General features: G+C 37.9%; 2 protein-coding genes across 2 annotated transcripts; both read left to right on the forward strand.

Moving 5' to 3' along the window:
- Positions 1-1,747: 1,747 nt before the first annotated feature.
- Positions 1,748-2,790, forward strand: LOC123867045 (larval cuticle protein A1A-like). The gene is made up of 3 exons (XM_045908883.1): positions 1,748-1,772; positions 1,923-2,441; positions 2,536-2,790. Exons 1-3 carry the CDS (start codon positions 1,761-1,763, stop codon positions 2,788-2,790), a joined length of 786 nt encoding a protein of 261 aa, XP_045764839.1. The 5' UTR covers positions 1,748-1,760.
- Positions 2,791-6,540: 3,750 nt separating this feature from the next.
- On the forward strand, positions 6,541-23,556 carry LOC123867041. Its single transcript, XM_045908877.1, has 11 exons — positions 6,541-6,565; positions 6,716-7,029; positions 7,162-7,231; positions 7,329-7,505; positions 11,433-11,791; positions 11,924-11,996; positions 12,159-12,402; positions 15,916-15,983; positions 19,846-19,932; positions 20,027-20,275; positions 23,029-23,556. Exons 1-11 carry the CDS (start codon positions 6,554-6,556, stop codon positions 23,554-23,556), a joined length of 2,181 nt encoding a protein of 726 aa, XP_045764833.1. The 5' UTR covers positions 6,541-6,553.
- Positions 23,557-23,678: the final 122 nt, after the last annotated feature.

A 23,678-nucleotide genomic window follows, 5' to 3' on the forward strand; every position in this document is an offset into this window, starting at 1 on the left:
TTACAAACCTCGCTCTTTATGAAAAATTCACAACTTTTGTGGTGTAGAGTTTGCGAGCGAAGCGAAGCTTGGCATTTATTTTTCATTATATTAAGATTCTTATTTCTTTTACTCTATACCGCAATCTCATTGATTATTTGAGACGTGATGCTGGAAAAAGATGCTTAAAATACCTTAGACTGACCAAAGCCTCCGTCCTAATGTACTTCAAGTAGATTGTATACAATAGAACAGTAGATATACACAGTATAGTACATAGTAGATACAATTCATAAGTAACCATCAAGCTAGCGATCACATACCTACCTATGGGGATCCTTGGTGTATTTCGGAAACCTCAAGAATCTGTTGGTAAAGGGCAAAGTGGAAGGGAATTTACCAGCTAATATGTTAGTCCGAATAAATCAGACCAACACAAGCTGCGCTGCACCTAACTCTGCAAAATTTAGTACGAGAGAAGGATAATCCGTGGCACGGGCACTAGCCAAGCAATAAAGATAACAATTCTCTGTGAGAGAAGAATTATTCCTTTGAAATTACCTGTCTTGATATCTAAAACGCTGTATTCGTTCATAATTTTGGGCCTAAAAAATTGTTTTCTGTATGTGTGATTAAAAATTAGTAAGAATGATATTTTTGCAATTTCTCAGAAATATCTCAAAAGTCAAAACACGCCAACGGTTCTAGGGCTACCTTCTATATTCAAGGGTACCTTCCAAAAAAGCATTGTAGTATATTTTATTATGCGTACAATTCAAGAAAGGACCGCTGCGACCGCCATATTTATGACGTTTGCCAATCGTCTAAATACTATGAATTTTTATACAATACAGTTTTATGCAATACTAACTTATTCTTATTTGCCCGGGACTTTGTCCGCGTGGACTACACAAATTTGAAACACCAATTTTCTTCACTTAGGGGTCGAATTTCCAAAAATTCATTCCTAGCGGATGTTTACGTCATAATAGCTATCTGCATGCCTAATTTCAGCCCGATCACTGCAGTAGTTTGAGCTATGCCTTGATAGGTCATTCAATCAGTTTTTCCTTTTATACATTTAGATTTAGTGATAAATAAAATTAATGGATGTATTAAAAACTTTTATTTATTTTTATTTATTTATTAGCGTACATTTACATTTTATACATTTATATAATATTTTACATCTGAATGTCGTATACAATGCAAAATAGGGACTTTCCTTGCAAGCATTAATTTCTCTCAACATGAAATTATGTAAAAATGCAGATTTTACAAACGTACTCACCTATCGGTAAAATTACGACACTTCATAGAAGAAATCTAAAGAATACATTTTCATTATCACATTATGTTAGTTGAGATAGAATGTTATCAATTTCAACCCGTGATATTTTAAATTTTAAACTTAGAAAATCGAAAATAGATGTTTTCAAGTTTGTCTTTTAGAGAAACGTCATATTACCATGGTATGCTAGATCCTGTCTGAAGGTTGAGATAGATTTCTCCCTTCTCTACCAAAAGAGATCTTTACTCTCTCCTTGACTACTATAATATTAAGTCGCTAAATCATGAGATAAAGTAATAAATAATTATAATTTGACCTACATAACCCCTAAAGCAAGCTAACAATGTAAAGTACCACCTTATTATTTTATCAATCATGTATTAAAGGATATGAAAGAAAGTGATATGAAGTTAACCTTGCCTAAAAACACTTACTATAAAAGCGGCTCCTTACACAGATTTTATATCAGTTGAACAGCAACCTTGTCAACATGTTCTCTAAAGTAAGTCAGTTTTAAATTATTTCTGATAGACATCCTAAATAATTCCAATAAATAAATAAGTCTAAAAAAGTCCAAAATAAAGATACTTGTGTAGGTAAATCTTTAAATGCTTACTCATAATGATTTGTTAAACATGCCTTTTAATTTCAGATCATCACATTGAGCGCCATCCTGGCTGTGTCAGCCGCTGGACTTTTACCTACAGCTCACTACTCAAACGCTGCCGCCGTTTCTTCCCAAAGCATTGTGCGTCATGACCAACCCCACGGCATCGCTCAGGTTGCCTATGCGTCTCCTGTAGCCTACTCTTCTCCCATTGCCTACGCCGCACCTCGTCTCTCCGGTCACGGTGCCGTCTCTTCCCAGAACATTGTACGCCACGACCAAGGACATAGATCCATTGCTGTAGCCGCCCCCATCTCCTACGCCGCCGCCCCTGTGGCTTACGCTGCTCCTCGTCTCTCCGGCCACGGTGCCTTCTCTTCCCAGAACATTGTGCGTCACAACCAAGGCTACGGCTCTATCGGTCTAGCTGGTGCCTCTCTCGCCTACGCTGCACCTGCTCGTGTTGCGATCGCCCACTCCGCCCCTATTGTCCACGCTGCTCCCATCGTTCACGCCGCTCCCGCCCATGGCTACATCGCTGCCCACCAGCCAGAACCCTATAACGTAAGGATTTATAATCAAATCTTTAAAATTGTGAAATAATGAAGACTTTTATTACTCTTGTGATAATCTGTTAATTACTGGTTTTATTTTATAGGCACACCCCAGATACGACTTCTCCTACTCCGTAGCTGACGGTCACACCGGCGACAACAAGTCCCAGCACGAGAGCCGCGACGGTGATGTCGTACATGGTGAATACTCTCTGCTCGAAGCTGACGGTTCCGTACGCAGAGTGGAGTACTCCGCCGACGCACACAGCGGCTTCAACGCTGTGGTCCACCGCTCCGCTCCTACCGTCCATGCCGCCCCAGTAGCGCATGCTCCAGCTCATGTTCTCTCACATTATTAAATAATTTCCAATTATGTTAAGGATACCTGTCATAGAAATGTAAATATTTAATTAAAATAACACAATTTGTTAGTAAATTATTTCTTTTTTTATTATCAAAAACCTATTTTGCCTATAGTACGCGGAACAGGTCGAGATGGCAATCGGGGTGGGGATGCCTCGCACACCCGCACAGCCTACCGCGATTATATGATATAGATATAGATTTCTACAAATTGGAGTAAAAATAAATTCATTGCTAAATAAATAATACCCAACGGTTACATATATCCATTTTATTAATCCAACCCACGTTTAGATCAACAACATGGGTATAATACATAATACCATAAATTCATGACTTACTTCACAGAAAAAATATCGATCATTGGAATCGGCTATGAAAAAAACAATAGTATATTTCATTACAAGTGCGGAAAGGCTGTCATTGCAAAGAGTTCCGACAAATGTCTACCCGAGCCGAGGCGTAGCTGAAGGCGAGGGTTGACAGTCGGAACGAGTTGCAATGACGGTTCCGCACGTGTACTGAACGACTATTTTTAATACAGTTGCGAAAAAATGAAGCAATTTAATAAAATAATAAAAATACAATAAACTCAACTAACTTAATTTAATTTAATTTAAAACAACTTTATTGTTAATAGATATAAAAAACTAGGGTCGAAATTACTCATTTCAAATTCAACCAACAACTAAACTCGCAAAGAAAATTTCTGAAAAATGGCGCCAACCGTAGAATATAAGCAGAGTTTTTTTTTTCTTCACCCATTCTGGTAGGCAAAGGGAACTATGCCCATAAAGCCAAGTCTTCAGTAGAAGTTTTTTATTGATATGAAATGAAAATGAAATTTAATGAGATGAAATGAAATGAAACCTAACCAAACTCATTCAATCAAATCATTAAATCTGATATTGAAACAAATTAGTAGCTTCTTATTAGAAATACGTATTTGCATGAATCATAAAAACTTCTATGATTTTTTTTAGTAAAAACTTCATGGTTGGTTTTTCTTTTTAATATTTTGACAGTTGGGAAAGAAAAAGCACGAGTGCGGGAAAGGTAAAGAAAAAGCACGAGTATGTAATAGCCCACATCCCGAACGCTATACGTCCCTGCAATACGCCACTTTTTGAGCAACTGTATTAAAAAATAATGTTTATTTGAACACTTGCTAAATAAAAACAATCGCTTGCATTATTTTAGACGTATTTAACTGTTGCAAATTATATACAGACCACACATTAGAAGTTTTGTCTATAAGAGTACGGTATTGGCTGTAACACCTCGTATTTCCAGTTCTGATATAATAAGGTATCTTCACAAATTCTGCAGACCATAACTAACGCAGTGATCCTAGCGAAGTCGAAAAAATAAAACTTCTAACAATTTTGTTAAAAATTAAGTAGATTTTCTAATTAATAATAATATAATTTTTTTGTGATTTTTATATTGATTAACATCTTTGCTTGTATAAAAATTTATTACAAGTGTAAATTAAAAATTTATAACACCCCCGACAAGTGAAGTTCCGACAGTTCAAACGGCTGAACCGATTTTCTTCGATTGCAGCTAAGAACACTCGATCAAGCCACCTTTCATACAAAAAAAACTAAATTAAAATCGGTCCATTAGTTAAGAAGCTACGATGCCACAGACAGATACATAGATACACAGGTCAAACTTATAATACCCTTCTTTTTGGGTCGGGGGTTAGAAAGGAAAATCTGACCGACTGACTGATCTATCATCGCACAGCTCAAACTACTGGACGGATCAGGCAAATAGGCATGCAGATAGCTCAAGTAGAATGTAGGTTTTAAATTTGTGTTTTTTACGTGGACGAAGTCACGAACATAAGCTAGCATACTAAATATCAATAAAAATGTAACATAATGTATGTGCTGTGCAATTATCGAGACACGCTATTGTTTAAATAAACGAAACATAATGAATTCACAAAATATAGGTTAGTTATTTATTATTTCTCAGGAAATTTACCTACCTACATAACAAAATTGTTGAATTGACAATTCATTGATAAGAAAATTACAAACCTCGCACTTTATGAAAAATTCACAACTTTTGTGGTGTAGAGTTTGCGAGCGAAGCGAAGCTTGGCATTTATTTTCAATTCGCTAGGATCCTTATTTCTTTTACTCAATACCGCAATCTCATTGATGATTTGAGACGTGATGCTGGAAAAAGATGCTTAAAATACCTTAGACTGACCAAGGCCTCCATCCTAAAGTACTTCAAGTAGATTGTATACAGTACAGTACATACAGTATATTTCATAGTAGATACAAATAAGTATCCACCAAGCTAGCGACCACATACCTACCTATGGGGACCCTTGGTGTATTTCGGAAACCTCAAGAATCTGTTGGTAAAGGGCAAAGTGGAAGGGAATTTACCAGCTAATATGTTAGTCCGAATAAATCAGACCGACACAAGATGCGCTGCACCTAACTCTGCAAAATTTAGTACGAGAGAAGGATAATCCGTGGCACGGGCACTAGCCAAGCAATAAAGATGACAATACTCTGAGAGAGAAGAATTATTCATAATTTTGGGCCCAAAAAAAATTGTATTCTGTATGTAGGTAGGTACTTGTGTGATTAAAAAGTAAGAATGATATTTTTGCAATCTCTCAGAAATGTCTCAAAAAACGCCAACGGTTCTAGGGTTACCTTCTATATTCAAGGGTATGTTCCAAAAAAGCATTGTAGTATTTATTATGCGTACAATTCAAGAAAAGACCGCCGCGACCGCCATATTATGCCGTTTGCCAATCGTCTAAATACTTTGAATTTTTATACAATACAGTTTTATGCAATACTAACTTATTCTTATTTGCCCGGGACTTTGTCCGCGTGGACTACACAAATTTGAAACACCAATTTTCTTCACTTAGGGGTCGAATTTCCAAAAATTCTTTCCTAGCGGATGTTTACGTCATAATAGCTATCTGCATGCCTAATTTCAGCCCGATCACTGCAGTAGTTTGAGCTATGCCTTGATAGGTCATTCAATCAGTTTTTCCTTTTATACATTTAGATTTAGTGATAAATAAAATTAATGGATGTATTAAAAACTTTTATTTATTTTTATTTATTTATTAGCGTACATTTACATTTTATACATTTATATAATATTTTACATCTGAATGTCGTATACAATGCAAAATAGGTACTTTCCTTGCAAGCATTAATTTCTCTCAACATGAAATTATGTAAAAATGCAGATTTTACAAACGTACTCACCTATCGGTAAAATTACGACACTTCATAGAAGAAATCTAAAGAATACATTTTCATTATCACATTATGTTAGTTGAGATAGAATGTTATCAATTTCAACCCGTGATATTTTAAATTTTAAACTTAGAAAATCGAAAATAGATGTTTTCAAGTTTGTCTTTTAGAGAAACGTCATATTACCATGGTATGCTAGATCCTGTCTGAAGGTTGAGATAGATTTCTCCCTTCTCTACCAAAAGAGATCTTTACTCTCTCCTTGACTACTATAATATTAAGTCGCTAAATCATGAGATAAAGTAATAAATAATTATAATTTGACCTACATAACCCCTAAAGCAAGCTAACAATGTAAAGTACCACCTTATTATTTTATCAATCATGTATTAAAGGATATGAAAGAAAGTGATATATTGAATATGAAGTTGACCTTGCCTAAAAACACTTACTATAAAAGCGGCTCCTTACACAGATTTTATATCAGTTGAACAGCAACCTTGTCAACATGTTCTCTAAAGTAAGTCAGTTTTAAATTATTTCTGATAGACATCCTAAATAATTCCAATAAATAAATAAGTTTAAAAAAGTCCAAAATAAAGATACTTGTGTAGGTAAATCTTTAAATGCTTACTCATAATGATTTGTTAAACATGCCTTTTATTTTCAGATCATCACATTGAGCGCCATCCTGGCTGTGTCAGCCGCTGGACTTTTACCTACAGCTCACTACTCAAACGCTGCCGCCGTTTCTTCCCAAAGCATTGTGCGTCATGACCAACCCCACGGCATCGCTCAGGTTGCCTATGCGTCTCCTGTAGCCTACTCTTCTCCCATTGCCTACGCCGCACCTCGTCTCTCCGGTCACGGTGCCGTCTCTTCCCAGAACATTGTACGCCACGACCAAGGACATAGATCCATTGCTGTAGCCGCCCCCATCTCCTACGCCGCCGCCCCTGTGGCCTACGCTGCTCCTCGTCTCTCCGGCCACGGTGCCGTCTCTTCCCAGAACATTGTGCGTCACAACCAAGGCTACGGCTCTATCGGTCTAGCTGGTGCCTCTCTCGCCTACGCTGCACCTGCTCGTGTTGCGATCGCCCACTCTGCCCCTATTGTCCACGCTGCTCCCATCGTTCACGCCGCTCCCGCCCATGGCTACATCGCTGCCCAGCCAGAACCCTATAACGTAAGGATTTTATAATTGATGTTTAAAATATTATGAAATATGAGATTGCCTTAATGACTGTTCTTTGATAATTGATTTGCTCTTTTCATGTTTACAGACTCACCCCAGCTACGACTTCTCCTACTCCGTAGCTGACGGTCACACCGGCGACAACAAGTCCCAGCACGAGAGCCGCGACGGAGACGTCGTACGTGGCGAATACTCCCTGGTCGAGGCTGACGGTTCCGTACGCAGAGTGGAGTACTCCGCCGACGCTCACAGCGGCTTCAACGCTGTGGTCCACCGCTCCGCACCCTCAGTTCACGCCGCCCCTGCACCCGTGATTGCGCATGCTCCTGCCCATATTCTTGCTCATCATTAAATTGATGATCCAGCGATACCTATCATATTCATAGATCTGTAAATAATTTATTGATATACGATAATAAATAAAATAGTTAAAGACAAGTTTTACTTAATTTTAATTTCTCCTAATGTAAGATACTCCCGATCAAGATTTACTCAAGATACTCATAGATTATTTTCACGAAAACTTCTCTCCAGCTACACGCTCCGGCTTACCTGAGAGCTTACGGGTACCTGCACAAGCCAGTTGCTCAGTCAAGTGCGTGCGTGTAGATGACAAGACGGTTACATCCCATGCAGTTCCAAAAGCTTCTAAAATCTAAAGATGGGACTGCGCAGTTCTCGATCTTGCCTTGCAATTTTAACTGCGCAGGCAAGACGCAGCCCGTAGCCGTAGTGGAATATAGATTCCAATGTGTAGATTTGAAGTGTGAAAACAAAATATATAAAACGAAAAAGGTTATGCGCCATATAGGCAGAAAGGGACAAAAGATTTTCCGGCGATACTGATAAGTATATAAAAAAATTGTTGATACTTTTTTTTAAGATTGACTAATAATATAATTAATAGGACATAATTAGTTAGGAATTTCCATAACATTTTTTAATTTTTTAATTTTTATATTCGTGACATTTTATTTATATTTAATTACTTTGCAGCGCCCTGACGGGGCTTCATGTTGTAATATTATAATTTTTTTTTTCTATTATGATGTAAAACATAAATGCAAATAAATAAAGAATAAAGAATAAGTTTAAGTTAACTTGAAAATAAAATAGGGCCTGTTTGCAAACTATTTCAACCCAATTGAACGAATGATACCTGAATGCAGATGACGTAACAAACGAACTTACAAACATTAACATTTATTAATTTTAATATTAGATACCTGATCATTATCATCATCTCATCTGATCGCCGGTCAACTAGCACGGGTATCCTCTAGAACTGAGAAACATTTAGGTCCACCACGCTGGCCAAGTGCCGACTGGCAGATTGCACTGCATATACTTGAGAGAACACTATAGAGAACTTTTAGGCATACAGGTTTTAGACGATGTTTTCCGACACTGTGTGACTCATTTTATCAAAAAAAAAATACATGTTACGCTATAATTTCATTCAAGCTCAGCCACGTACCAAAATCTAAACGAAAAATTAATTAAAAGTAACGTATTCAGCTCAACACTTAAGTTGGTGGTAGGTAATTTAAACTAGATCCAATAATACATTCAATTCATAGCATAGATTCAAATTATTATTATTAGTTAGCACTATTTCTAATAATTAAATCCATAATATTTTTTATCATCTATGTACTCGTACTTATCTATGTTGGTTACGAATACAAATGGTTATCTTCTGTGCAGTTTATAGTTTGGATAATAAATTATATTAATACAATTCGCTTTGAAGATCGTAATCTATAGAAAAGAAAATTATAATAAACTAGAGGATGCCCGCGGCTTCGCCTGCCTGGATTTCGGTTTTTTAAATCCCGCAGGAACTCTTTGATTTTCCGGGATAAAAAGTAGCCTATGTCCTTCCCCAGGATGTAGCCCATGTCTGTACCAAATTTCATCAAAATCGGTTCAGCGGTTGGGCCGTGAAAATGTAGCAGACAGACAGACAGACAGACAGACCGACAGACAGACAGACAGACACACTTTCGCATTTATAATATTAGTATGGATGATTTAGAAGGAATTATTGTGCTTAGAATCACGCTCATTAATATTATAAAGGGAAAAGTTTGTACGTGTGTGTGTATGTTTGTTGCTCTTTCACGTAAAAACTAGAACGGAATTGACTGAAATTTAGAATGGAGATTGATAATATCTTGGATTAACATATAGGCTAAACTTTTATCCCGTTAAAATCCATGGCTGCCGCGGGATTTTACAAACATATACCTATTCACACGGACGAAGTCGCGGACATAATTCAGTCATCTAGTATTACATAAAGCAATGTTACTACAGTTGTCTCGTACAGATAATAATATCTAGTCAGGGCTCAGAAACTTAAGTAACATAATTTTTCTTCAGGCCCAAAATGTTGAATTCCTAAAATGTTGAATTCTCATAATGTTGAATTTGCAAAACATTGAGTCCTTAAATGTTGAATCTGCAAAATATTGAATTCGCAAAATATTGAATCTTAAAACAAAAAAAAACCCGGCCAAGTGCGAGTCAGACTCGCGCACTGAGGGTTCCGTACTCGGGTATTTTTTCCAACATTTTGCACCATAAATCAAAAACTATATCCATAAAAATAAATAAAAATCTGTCTTAGGATGTACAGGTCAAGCCCTTTCATAGGATACCCCACTTGTTATAGTTATCTTTTATTGAAAATTGAAACATATTTTAATTTTTTTTAAATGATATAACCACAAATTCGCGGTTTTCAGATTTATTCCTTTACTTGTGCTATAAGACCTACCTACCTACCAAATTTCATGATTGTAGGTCAACGGAAAGTACCCTACAGACGGCGGACAGACAGACAACAAAGTGATCCTACAAGGGTTCCGTTTTTCCTTTTGAGGTACGGAACCCTAAAAGGCCTTCATGCCCAAAATGTTGAATTCCTAAGATAAATATTTAAAAAGCAAGGTTTTTGAGTTGACACAGATTGGATCCAAGGGTGAGATTTATGTTTATTATATTTATATCATAAATGAATAATAATTAACAAAATACTTGATTAAGACTCTAAAATCACAAATTTTGAGCTATATTTCATAATAAGTTTCAACTATTTTCAAAAGGTAATTTTCATAAAATAAGCTGAGTTTGAGCCACACGAATTATTTGTGCAAATAGTTCATTAGTCTCCTAACCCACAAGTTCTTTAGTAACTTGTATAAGATAGAACTTTTTATAATAATAAACTACTTAGAGGTGAAAATAATATTCAGTATATTTATATTTTTCACTGCAGTCACATTACAGTTACTTCTCATGACAAAATACTGTGAAAACTCTTTGATTTCGATTTCCCGAGATAAAAATCATCCTATAAATGTCTAAAAGATGAGAGTCATCACTGTCTGATATCGTAAGGATCTTCTCAGGCAGTGAAAAGGTAACAAACAGATGTACATGCAGTGAAGAACTCTTTTGCATTTATAATATAAGTACGGATATAGGATTTCTAAACCATAATATATATCTATACTAATAAAAAATGGGATAATGTTTGTTTTTTGTTTATTTGTCCTTCCTTACGCCCTAACTATGCAACCAATAGACTTGATTTTTGGTATAGTGATAGTTGAGAAGACGGAGACTAACATAGGTTATTTTATGTCCCGGAAAATTAATGAGTGCCTGTGGGATTTTTAAATCCACGCGAACAAAGTCGCGGGTATCAGCTAGTAAATATTAAAAGATAGGCTAAATACCTGTTTCTAATTGACAATTGCACAAATTACAGTTTATATTGCAATCTTAGTGATCGTCCCATTTTCATTTCGAACATCCAGATTTATACAATTAATTAAAATGAACTTTTTACAAAAAATATTTTGCGTAATTACATAATGTTATAATACAAGATTTTGAAGGAAAGTTTTTGTGGTTTTGACCTTGCAACTGACAAATTATATCAGTAAGGTAAATAATATAAAAGGGGCTCGTTGCAAAAATTAAACATCAGTTGAACAACTGCTTTTACAACATGTTCTGCAAAGTAAGTCAAACTAAAATAAAATCAATAAAATTTTAGCTACAGATCTAATTTCTAATACTTACTTGAACTTAATCAATTGATACTCAGTTATTGTAACAGAGTTCTTGAAGAGGAATTCAATTGTGCAGGCATATAAATTGTTGTGATTATTGTTTTCAGGTTTTGGCTCTCAGCGCCGTTTTAGCGGTAGCATCCGCTGGGCTTTTGCCTGTGGCAAACTATGGCCACGCCGCTACCCTGGGCTACTCTTCACCAATTTCTTACGCCGCTCCAGCTCATGGTGCTGTTTCATCACAAAGCATCGTGCGCCATGACCAAGGACATAGATCTATTGCCGTAGCCGCCCCCATCTCCTACGCCGCCGCCCCTGTGGCCTACGCTGCTCCTCGTCTCTCCAGCCACGGCGCTGTCTCTTCCCAAAACATTGTACGCCACGATCAAGGACATAGATCCATTGCCGTAGCCACCCCCATCTCCTACGCCGCCGCCCCTGTGGCCTACGCTGCTCCGCGTCTCTCCGGCCACGGTGCCGTCTCTTCCCAAAACATTGTGCGTCACAACCAAGGCTATGGCTCTATCGGTCTAGCTGGTGCCTCTCTCGCCTACGCTGCACCTGCTCGTGTTGCGATCGCCCACTCCGCTCCTATTGTCCACGCTGCTCCCATCGTTCACGCCGCTCCCGCCCATGGCTACATCGCTGCCCACCAGCCAGAACCCTATAATGTAAGAAATTATTCTGAATAATATATGGACTTAATTATGAAAGAAGAGATATAAACACTGTTCTTATTCTTATTATTAATTATTATAAATTGTTATTATGAAATAGGAGATTGCCCTAATGATTGTTCTTTGATAATTGATTTGCTCTCTTCATGTTTACAGACTCACCCCAGCTACGACTTCTCCTACTCCGTAGCTGACGGTCACACCGGCGACAACAAGTCCCAGCACGAGAGCCGCGACGGAGACGTCGTGCGTGGCGAATACTCCCTGGTCGAGGCTGACGGTTCCGTACGCAGAGTGGAGTACTCCGCCGACGCTCACAGCGGCTTCAACGCTGTGGTCCACCGCTCCGCACCCTCAGTTCACGCCGCTCCTGCACCCGTGATCGCGCACGCCCCTGCCCATATTTTGGCACATCATTAAACTCAACAATCAAGCTATTTCCGCCATATTCATAGATCTGTAAATATTTATTTATATTATATGATAATAAAATAAAAAAATTCAAACACGAATTTATTGTTCTACTTCATTTTTATTTTTCCAAATAAATCTATACAAATCACCAATTTTCAAAACTCCCGGAGAACTTTCCAGACAAAACTAGCACGTGACTATTATTTAGGACAATAATATAAAGATAAGCCCAATCAAGACTTGCTCAAAATATTGTAACACTAAATTATTAATTCATATAGACTTCTAAGGATAGGTGTAGATACTTAATTGTAAATTTTGTAAAAATGAAAATAGCAGGCACATTTTGGTTGGGTTGTGAAACTGAAGTGGTAATGGGTGGCACTTTACATAGTAGGAAAAACTGATATACTTTAGGATCCCGAGTTGCTAGGACATTGACCTTGCACCAGAAACCGTAGCGTTGGAAGACCCCCACAAGGTGAACAATTGACATCAAACGAGTCGCAAAGAGCCGCTGAGTTCAGGCGCGCAAGAGCGTGGTGCGTGTCAAGAAACCTATGCCTAACAGTGCACGCCTGGTGGTTACATTAACACAGTACGCATGTACCTACATGCGTATATAGGCGTAGTAGTTAGTGGGTGGTAACAATTTTTGGGTAGATACCGAAAAAAAGGAAAATGGTAAAGGGGAATGGTAAAGGAAAGGGTAAAGGCATTATCTTTTTAGACAGACAGACAACAAAGTGACAACCCTATAAGGGTTCCATTTTTCCTTTTGAGGTACGGAACCCTAAAAAACATACTAAACTCCGAATTTAGTACCTAAAATACATATTTTTGTTTTTGTCATTTACCTAATTTAAGCTCCCGATTTATGCGACGGTTAATTAATTAATTAAATTGTTGTAATGGTAGGCTGATCTTATATAATCTATTCATAAATACTTGACATGCGTACCACGTGGCTCGCGCTACCTTTTGTACGCTGACAGTACTACGTGAGAATCTTCTCCCAAGTGTCAAAAACAACTGTAAAAGTTTTAACTCAATTCGATGAATGATGCATTTGCGCGTAATATAATGTAGGTAGGTACATAACGAACGAATGAACGAACATACACACATTAATTTTAACCATCATATCATCATCTCAACCCATCACTGAGCACGAGTCCACGCTCAGAATGAGAAAGGCCATTATCCATCACGCTAGCCAAGTGCTGATTTGGTAGACGTTTAAAAATATTATGGAGAACTCTAGGGCATTCAGATTTTCTCACGATGTTTTCCTTCACCGTTAAAGTAAATGACCACATAAATCGTTCACTTTGTACATAACCCTGAAAAATCAGAGAAGCGGTATAAACTCCCGGAGCCTTTGAAGTTTCAACTGCTAGTATATTACGTTATTAGAAACCTACGTCCTTTGAATGGATATTACAACAAAGTACCTATATTGTGCTGTGTACAAAAGTAATGCTGGTTATTAATTTTCACACTATCCCATCAAATAATCACATTTTGTATATTCCATAGCTAATAATCACATTATTTTTAAAACTAGCTGATGTCCGATACTACTTCTGAGGGAATTTAGGTTTTCCATTTTTTAACCAACTTCCAAAAAAGGAGGAGGTTCTCAATTCGTCGGAATCTTTTTTTATTTTTTTTATTTTTTATGTATGTTCCCCGATTACTCAAAGACCCCTGGATCGATTTGGAATTTTTTTTTTGTTTGAAAGGGTATACTGTGCAGGTGGTCCCATATAAATTTGGTGAAGATCTGATGAATATCTTCGGAAATGGAGAACAGAACTCCTCAATAGATAGGAGCAAATTGCTCGCGATCAGTGTAATAGCTTAGTAAACAGTAGGGTATTAACTGGGCATAGCATATTATAGTACAGTGGGCCACTAAAAATTGTGAAATAAAAAATTTTCAAAAGAAAAATAAAACCGACTTCAAAAACCACAAACACTAAAAAGTAAAAAATAACTTTTATTTAGCTACACGTGTAATGTACCTAGGTATGAAGTCGGGCGAGCTTCACTCTTGGATTTCTAATTTTGTTTTAATATGCTCGCTCGACTTCATACCTAGGTACATTACACGTGTAGCTAAATAAAAGTTATTTTTTACTTTTTAGTGTTTGTGGTTTTTGGAATCGGTTTTATTTTTCTTTTGAAATTTTTTTTATTTTTTATTTTGATACAAGTTAACCCTTAATTTAAATCTCGCCTGGTAGTAAGTGATAATGCACTCTAACATGGAAGCGGGCTAACTTGGAAGAGGTATGGTTTTTAAAATTTCGTAAGCATTCTTTGATTTCTCCAGTTAAAAGATATTCTTATATTATATATCCGTCTCCAAGATACGAGTCATCCTAGTGCCTGATTAGTGAAAATCGGTTAGTCAGTAAAAAGTAACCAGAAAGACACATTTTCGCATTTGTAATATTTTGTGGATATTGGATAAGTATCTTAATATTATGATAGACACTTCAAATAAATACATGCCTGTTATAGTAATGATCCAGCTTGTAGAAAACTACTTCAATTCCATTCATTCAGATTCATTTCATTCTGAGATTAAGAGTCTCATGCTCTACCGACTGAGCTAGCCGGGCATTTTGTGGATATTGGATAAGTATCTTAATATTATGATAGACACTTCAAATAAACACATGCCTGTTATAGTAATGATCCAGCTTGTAGAAAACTTCTTCAATTCCATTCATTCAGATTCATTTCATTCAGATATCCATAGATTTTAAAGCAATATTTTAATAGAAAAATCTCTTTTTGCGTAATTCATTATGTGTAATGACATAATGGGTGGGAGCAAAATATTTAAAATACAAGATTATGAAGGAATGAAAGTAATATATTGGGTTATTGACCTTGCAACTGAAAATATTAATACCAGCAAGTTAAGTACTATAAAAGGGACTCGTTGCAAAAAATAAGTATCAGTTGAACAATTACTTTTACAACATGTTCTGCAAAGTAAGTCAAGCTAAAATAAAATAAATAAATAAAATTTTAGTTATCAGATCTAATACTTACATGAACTTAATACTCGGTTATAACAGAGTTCTTGAAGAGGAATTCTAGTGTACAGGCACATTAACTGTAGTGATTTTTTTTTTTCAGGTTTTAGCACTCAGCGCTGTTTTGGCGGTAACATCCGCTGGGCTTTTGCCTGTGGCAAACTATGGCCATGCCGCTACCCTGGCCTACTCTTCACCAATTTCCTACGCCGCTCCTGCTCACGGTGCTGTTTCATCACAAAACATTATTCGCCATGACCAAGGACATAGGTCCATTGCCGTAGCCGCCCCTATCACCTACGCCGCCGCCCCTGTGGCCTACGCCGCACCTCGTCTCTCCGGCCACGGTGCCGTCTCTTCCCAGAACATTGTGCGTCACAACCAAGGCTACGGCTCTATCGGTCTAGCTGGTGCTTCTCTCGCCTACGCCGCACCTGCTCGTGTTGCGATCGCCCACTCCGCCCCTATTGTCCACGCTGCTCCCATCGTTCACGCCGCTCCCGCCCATGGCTACATCGCTGCCCACCAGCCAGAACCCTATAACGTAAGAAATTATTCAATTGATGTTTTAAATGTTATGAAATAAGAAACTGCCTTATTATTATGAAATAATAATAATTGTTCTGTGATATTTACTTCCCTTCATGTTTACAGACTCACCCCAGCTACGACTTCTCCTACTCCGTAGCTGACGGTCACACCGGCGACAACAAGTCCCAGCACGAGAGCCGCGACGGAGACGTCGTACGTGGCGAATACTCCCTGGTCGAGGCTGACGGTTCCGTACGCAGAGTGGAGTACTCCGCCGACGCTCACAGCGGCTTCAACGCTGTGGTTCACCGCTCCGCACCCTCAGTTCACGCCGCCCCTGCACCCGTGATTGCGCATGCTCCTGCCCACATTTTGGCACATCATTAAATGTAACGATCTAGCTATTCCCATCATATTCATAGATCTGTAAATAATTATTTATACTCGATAATAAATAAAGTTTTAACATAAATTGACCTGAATTTTAATCTCTCTCAATCTAAGATACTTACCATAAAAATAAACCCAATCAACATTAATTGCTCTAGTTATTTTTCCACATAAATTATTTTATTGAATACTTTTAAGAATATTTTGTATATTTGTAGATGTGAGATTTTTTAAAAACGAATAGGTATCTATAGCTGGCATATTTTAGATGGCTTACGAAGCTGATGTGGCAATTTCATAAAATATTGAAAACTCAATGAACACTATTTTAGCCGGTTGCAAACATTGCAAATTAGGTCGGTACTAAGTAGGTAACGTAAGTGGTTAAATTGGTTGAGTTCTTAAACCTGCTTCTTTTTAATTTCTCGATGGCCTAGGGCCCTAATATCTGGATGGGACTTATCTCCTCCATGCCTTCGAATAGGCAACTTTTATACAATGAATTTCAATGAATTACTTATAGATTTCAAGAACTTGGCAAAAACTTTTTTATCTTATAATATATAATAGATAAATCTTTACAGCAACTTTAAAGAAAGTTGTCACTTTTATTTTATTGTCAAATACCGATAAATTAATTATGTATCTCTTTTTTTGTGAACGATCAGGCAAACTTTTCATGTAACTCGTAATATAAATACATTTTCCATCGAAATTAGTGAACTTTAGCTTTAAAGTTGACTCACTTCGGCTTTGTACCTTTTGATTTTCTATTTGAGGTGTTCCATTCTCACAGACCAACTCCTCCATCTCTGAAACTATTCATCAAAACTTTTCTTTCAATCTGATAGTAAAACCTTTGTAAAAATTGAATAATATACTTTATTGTTTACCAGGATTGGGTTACGATACGCAAAAACAATACTAAACTTCTGATTTATGATATTACCAGATGATGTCCGTAGCTTCACTTACGTGGATTTAAGTTTTTAAAACTCTTTGACTTTCCGGAACAAAAAGTAACACTATGTTCGTCCCCGGGATGGAAGCTACCTCTGTACGAATCATCGTCAAAATCGGATGGGCCGTAAAAAGCTAGCAGATAGACAGACAGGCAGACATACCTTCGCATTTATTGCACATATATTTACTAAATATTATGTTGGTACATATTTTGTTTTTGACATCTATTAATAAGCTCCTGATTTAAGCGACGGTTAGTCATTTTTTATAAAGGTAGACATTTATCTGCTATGACTACTAATTTATGTAGTATCTACTATCTGACATGAGTTAAAATGTGGTTCGCATCACGTTTTGTACGTTGACAGTAAACTTTTTCGCAAGTATCAAAAACAACTGTACAAAGTTTCAACTCAATCGGATGAACGATGCGCGAGTGCTTATAAAACGAACGAAGGAACATGCACGAATTAATTTTTAACCTTACCATCATCATCTCAACCTATGATTGGCCCGCACGAATGCCTCTCACAATGAAAAAGTTTTCTCTATAATCCACCACGTTGGCCACAGGCGGATTGACAGACTTCAAACACTCTTGAGAGTTTTATAGAGAGCTCTCAGGTATGCAGGTTTCCTCACGATGTTTTCCTTTTCCGTTAAAGCAAGTCATACGCCAGATAACTCCGAAAAGTTAGAGGTGCGTACCCGGGATCAAACCGCTTGACCTCTCGAATAGGAGGGTAAAGTCTTAACTACTATGCTATTACCGCTATAAGATACCTATTTGCTTTGAACGGATATTACCATAAACGCTCAGTTTAACGTCTTCGGCTGCATATGTAAAATTCAGGGGACTAGACATTGTCAGTGTCACTTTAAGTTTAAGTAATATTTTATGCTGCTACTTCAATACAATCCCCTACAATCACAGTCCATACAAAAAAAACCAAACTTAGAGTCAGAAAAAGTTATTTTAGTCAACACCAATCCTGAATCAATTTCTCAATTATTATATTTATGGTAAACTAGTCTCAGCAGCGAAATAACGGGTACCTGGACAAAAAATACTAGCTGGATTTAGGTTTAAAAAAAAAAATTAATAAAAATAGCGAACAAACGAGCAGGGGGGTCACCTGATGTTAACGATTACCGCCGCCCATGAACATTTGCAGCCCCAGAGGAACCGCCGATGGGTTGCCGGCCTGTCAGGAATTTGTTAGTCCGCTCCTTGAATAACCCCATGTTGTAATCTAGTGGGAACACCGCCGATGGGAGTTGATTCCACAGTTTACATGTGCGTGGAAACAAAGATCTGACACAACGGGCGGTCGAAGTGCACCAGGCACCCAGGTGGTCAGGGTGGAACTGATTGCGTTGGCGTGCGGTGCGGTTGTAAAAAAAGGAGGGTGCAATGAGGTCAAACACCTCTTCAGAGCACTCCCCATTATAAAGACTCCAGGGAACTCTTTGATTTTCCGGGATAAAAACTAGCCTGTATATCTACGTCTTTAGCACACTACACTTTAAACAATATTAAAACAGTAAATAGATATTGTGCAGCTCTTAGGAATCTTCTTTATTTTCATTTAGAAGATCCAGATTTTAAGCAATTTTAGTTTGAACAGAAAAATCTCTTTTTGTGTATTTCATTGTGTTTTATGATATAAAAGATGGTAGTAAAATATTTAAGATACAAGATTATGAAGGAAAGTAATATATTGGGTTATTAACCTTGCAACTGACAATTGATATCAGTAAGGTAAGTACTATAAAAGGGGCTCGTTGCAAAAATCAAGCATCAGTTGAACAACTACTTTTACAACATGTTCTGCAAAGTAAGTCAAGCTAAAGTAAAATTAATAAAATTTTAGTTATAAAATCTAATTTCTAATACTTACTTACATGAACTTAATCAATAAATACTTAGTTATAACAGAATTCTTGAAGAAATATTTAATTGCATAGGCATATAAATTGTATGTAATGGTTTCTATTATTTTCAGGTTTTGGCTTTCAGCGCCGTTTTGGCGGTAACGTCCGCTGGGCTTTTGCCTGTAGCAAACTACGGCCACGCCGCTACCCTTGCTTACTCTTCACCAATTTCCTACGCCGCTCCAGCTCATGGCGCTGTTTCATCACAAAATATCGTGCGTCATGACCAAGGACATAGATCCATTGCCGTAGCAGCCCCTCTATCCTACGCTTCCTACGCTGCCACCCCTGTGGCCTACGCTGCTCCTCGTCTCTCCGGCCATGGTGCCGTCTCTTCCCAAAACATTGTGCGCCACGACCAAGGACATAGATCCATTGCCGTAGCCGCCCCCATCTCCTACGCCGCCGCCCCTGTGGCCTACGCTGCTCCTCGTCTCTCCGGCCATGGTGCCGTCTCTTCCCAAAACATTGTGCGTCACAACCAAGGCTACGGCTCTATCGGTCTAGCTGGTGCCTCTCTCGCCTACGCTGCGCCTGCTCGTGTTGCGATCGCCCACTCTGCCCCTATTGTCCACGCTGCTCCCATCGTTCACGCCGCTCCCGCCCATGGCTACATCGCTGCCCACCAGCCAGAACCCTATAACGTAAGAAATTATTCAATTGATGTTTTAATTATTATGAAATAAGAAACTGCCATAATTGTTCTGTGATATTTACTTCCTCCCTTCATGTTTACAGACTCACCCCAGCTACGACTTCTCCTACTCCGTAGCTGACGGTCACACCGGCGACAACAAGTCCCAGCACGAGAGCCGCGACGGAGACGTCGTACGTGGCGAATACTCCCTGGTCGAGGCTGACGGTTCCGTACGCAGAGTGGAGTACTCCGCCGACGATCACAGCGGCTTCAACGCTGTGGTCCACCGCTCCGCACCCTCAGTTCACGCCGCCCCTGCACCCGTGATCGCGCACGCCCCTGCGCATATTGTCGCCCATCACTAAAATGTACCAAAATTGCATGATCGAATTTAGATTTTAGACGATAATAAGTAGCTAAATTATTTTACAATAAATTTTTATCAATTATACCTACCTACTTTTATTTTCACTTTACCTAATTATAGTTAATTTATATCCACTCTATTTCTAGCTACGTAACTACACGAGAGGAGGCAAACTATAATAACTGAAATAATAGACTATGATTTAAATATTTTTTATAAAAACAAACACCTTTTATTATTAGCCAGGCAGCTGATCATAAAAGGTAGCTGTTAACTAAGCCTTATGTAAAGCAAAGACTGATTTGTGATTCAGAAAATTGTGATTTTCTTCAACACAGGTAATTCTAGTGTGCCAATCTCACTACATTATAATATTTTCCTAACAGACCAAATAAAGTTCTACTCTAAAGATTGTAACAATGCAGACAAAAACATAAAAACCGTTTAAGTGCGAGTCTGACTCGCACATGAAGGGTTTCGTTCCATCGTACTATACTATACCTAACGATTTTGAGTACCTATTTATGTGATATTTTAGTAAATTACTTTTTTGTGAACACATTTTTTTTCGATAGAACCACAAATTCACGGTTTTCAGATTGCTTTCCTTTACTTGTGCTATAAGACCTACCTACCTGTTAAGTTTCATGATTCTAGGTCAACGGGAAGTACCCTATAGATTTTCTTGACAGATACTACAGACAGACGCCTAGACGGACATACGGCAGACAGACAGCCAGGTAGACAGACAGACTACAAAGTGATCCTGTAAGTGTTCCTTTTATTCTTTGAGGTACGGAACTCTAAATATTTTTATTAAAAAAATGTATGAAAAAACTTGAATCTACGTATGTATCTGTTTTGTACAGACACATTTTACACCCCGGAGACGAGCATAGGCTACTTTTATTCCGGAAAATGAAAGAACATTTTTAAAACCTAAATTAAACACGAATGAAATCGCAAGCATCATTAAATGCGAAAGTGTGTCTGTATGTCTGTCTGTTACTTTTTACTGCTCAACCACGCAGAACTGAACTTCACGGGCACAAAGGTAGCTCACGTCCTGGGGAGGGATATATTAGGATATATATGATACATTTTGAAAAATTAAATAATTACCATAGAACTTTAGTAAAATCTTATAAATTCATGTGGCAAAGTCTTGGGCATATTGTATACTAAGCTCGGTGTCACCCCGGTTTTTCTTTTTAAATTCGAATACAAGTTAGCCCTTGACTGCAATTTCACCTGGTGGTAAGTGATGATGCTGTCCAAGATGGAAGCGTTCGTCCGTCCGTTTCTACACGGCATCGTAACGGAACGCTAAATCGCTTAGCAGCACGGCTTTGCCGGTAGGGTGGTCAATAGCCACGGCTGAAGCCTCCCACCAGGCCAGACCAGAGATTTAGAAATTATAAAATTCTATCCCCTGCCGGAAATTGAACTTGAGACCTCCCACTGAAAAGACCACTGAGCCAAGGAGCTCGTCAAACCTCCTATATAACTTACTTCCTCTACATAGCTGCTGAAGTTATGGAATACCTATTAGATATATTCGTCTACTATTATATCTTGGGTGATAGACTCTAATCCACATAATATCCAATATGAATTGTATCTGATTGTAAAAATTTGGCATGGCATGCATAGTAGAGACAAAAATAAGATACTTTTTATTCCGGAAAATCAAAGTCACATAGTCTAATTAATTATTATTACGAAGAGAGAGGGGGCTTTGGGATCTTCGAAGTAATAGTCTCCAACAAGTAATTTACTGATTATAATCAAAACTTCGCAATCGTGAAATTGAGTGATATGTGTCTATTAGTAATTTATGGGGTGGATTGAAATCAGAATGATCGTAGATACAAATTCCCACTTCATTTTTTTTCTTACTTCATTCAGAAGCTGTACGTTTAGTTAGAGGAAAGGGTCATTCATGGAGTCAATATTATTATTATTTAAGCTGTAAAATTTTCTTCATTTCTTCATTTTAATGTGCGTAAGAAAATTGATAAAAATTTTAGTTTAATTTTTTTATAATTTCAACAAGATCGTTTCCAATTTACCTTGCATGCCAGACATTGATCACTAGGTCATGTGTACACTGGTAAGTAGCTTTAGCAATGTTATACATAATTTAGCAAATCACTTGCATTGTATAAACACGTGCAGCAAGTTAACATGCAGAAAGAAATTTGCTTATTACGAGTATTGATACAATGCAAAAAGTGCAAGTGACTTGCCAAAGCTGCCTTCTGCAAGTTTTGTTGCTAGGGGACACAATAAACTCCTTGGAGGCTCAAAGTGTAAATGTTATGAGTTCATAATGTCATAATGCAATACCAGTTGGTATTTGTTGCAGAGAATAGCCACGGTTGCTACCTAAAATAAAGGCATGAGAGAGAAAGTAGATTTTATTGAGATATTACCAAAATCTAGATTTACTCACTGACCCTGTTGACCTTATCACACTACAAACGAATTTACTATATAAGCTGCTTTTGTTTTAAGACATGTATCAGTTGTATAATCAGCACAGGACAACATGTTCGCTAAAGTAAGTAATAAAATAAGCAAATAGAAAAATTCATTCCAAGATAAAATTATATATTGTTTATTTAAACATCTTTATTACTATTATTATTACTATTACATAGATATATCGGATATTTTTTATTTTCTTAAAATACAAAATACTTACTTGAATTCAATTATTATGTTTTATTTCAGATTTTGGTTCTGACCGCCGTTCTGGCCGTAGCTGCTGCAGGCCTCATTGCCCAGCCTCACTACTCATCTGCTGCTGCAGTCTCCTCACAAAACATTATCCGCCATGACCAGCCCAACACTGTAGTCGCCGCTGGCTACCGCGCTGCCCCGATCGCATACCAAGCTGCCCCAGTTGCTTACCGTTCTGCCCCAGTTGCCTACCGTTCTGCCCCAATCGCCTACGCTGCACCCGTAGCGCACTACGCCGCTCCCAGGATTGTGGCCACGCAACAGGAGGAATATGCTCACCCTCAATACGACTTCTCCTACTCCGTAGCCGATGGCCACACCGGCGACAACAAGTCCCAGCACGAGAGCCGCGACGGTGATGTCGTACATGGCGAGTACTCCCTACTTGAAGCTGACGGTTCCGTACGCAGAGTGCAGTACACCGCCGACGCACACAACGGTTTTAACGCTGTCGTCAGTAACTCTGCCCCAAATGCTCACGCCGCCACTGCCCCCGCACAAATCCTCGCTCACCACTGATTTAATTTGACAAACGCCTATGTTATTATTTATGTTCGTTGAATATTATACCTAAGTTATTTAAAACTTCAAAATGAATTAAATATAGCAAATTTCTTAAATGTTTTCGTTTTTACTCAAAC

The sequence above is a fragment of the Maniola jurtina genome, chromosome 7, assembly GCF_905333055.1.
Source record: "Maniola jurtina chromosome 7, ilManJurt1.1, whole genome shotgun sequence".
In the NCBI taxonomy this organism is placed as follows: domain Eukaryota; kingdom Metazoa; phylum Arthropoda; class Insecta; order Lepidoptera; family Nymphalidae; genus Maniola; species Maniola jurtina.

Excerpts from the sequence above, each read along its gene's own strand:
- LOC123867045 (XM_045908883.1), top strand. Across the intron at positions 2,442-2,535 it reads ACCAGCCAGAACCCTATAAC|GCACACCCCAGATACGACTT; the intron begins GTAAGGATTTAT and ends TTTATTTTATAG.
- LOC123867041 (XM_045908877.1), top strand. Across the intron at positions 7,506-11,432 it reads CTCACAGCGGCTTCAACGCT|GTTTTGGCTCTCAGCGCCGT; the intron begins GTGGTCCACCGC and ends TATTGTTTTCAG. Across the intron at positions 11,792-11,923 it reads TACGCTGCTCCGCGTCTCTC|CCACGCTGCTCCCATCGTTC; the intron begins CGGCCACGGTGC and ends CGCTCCTATTGT.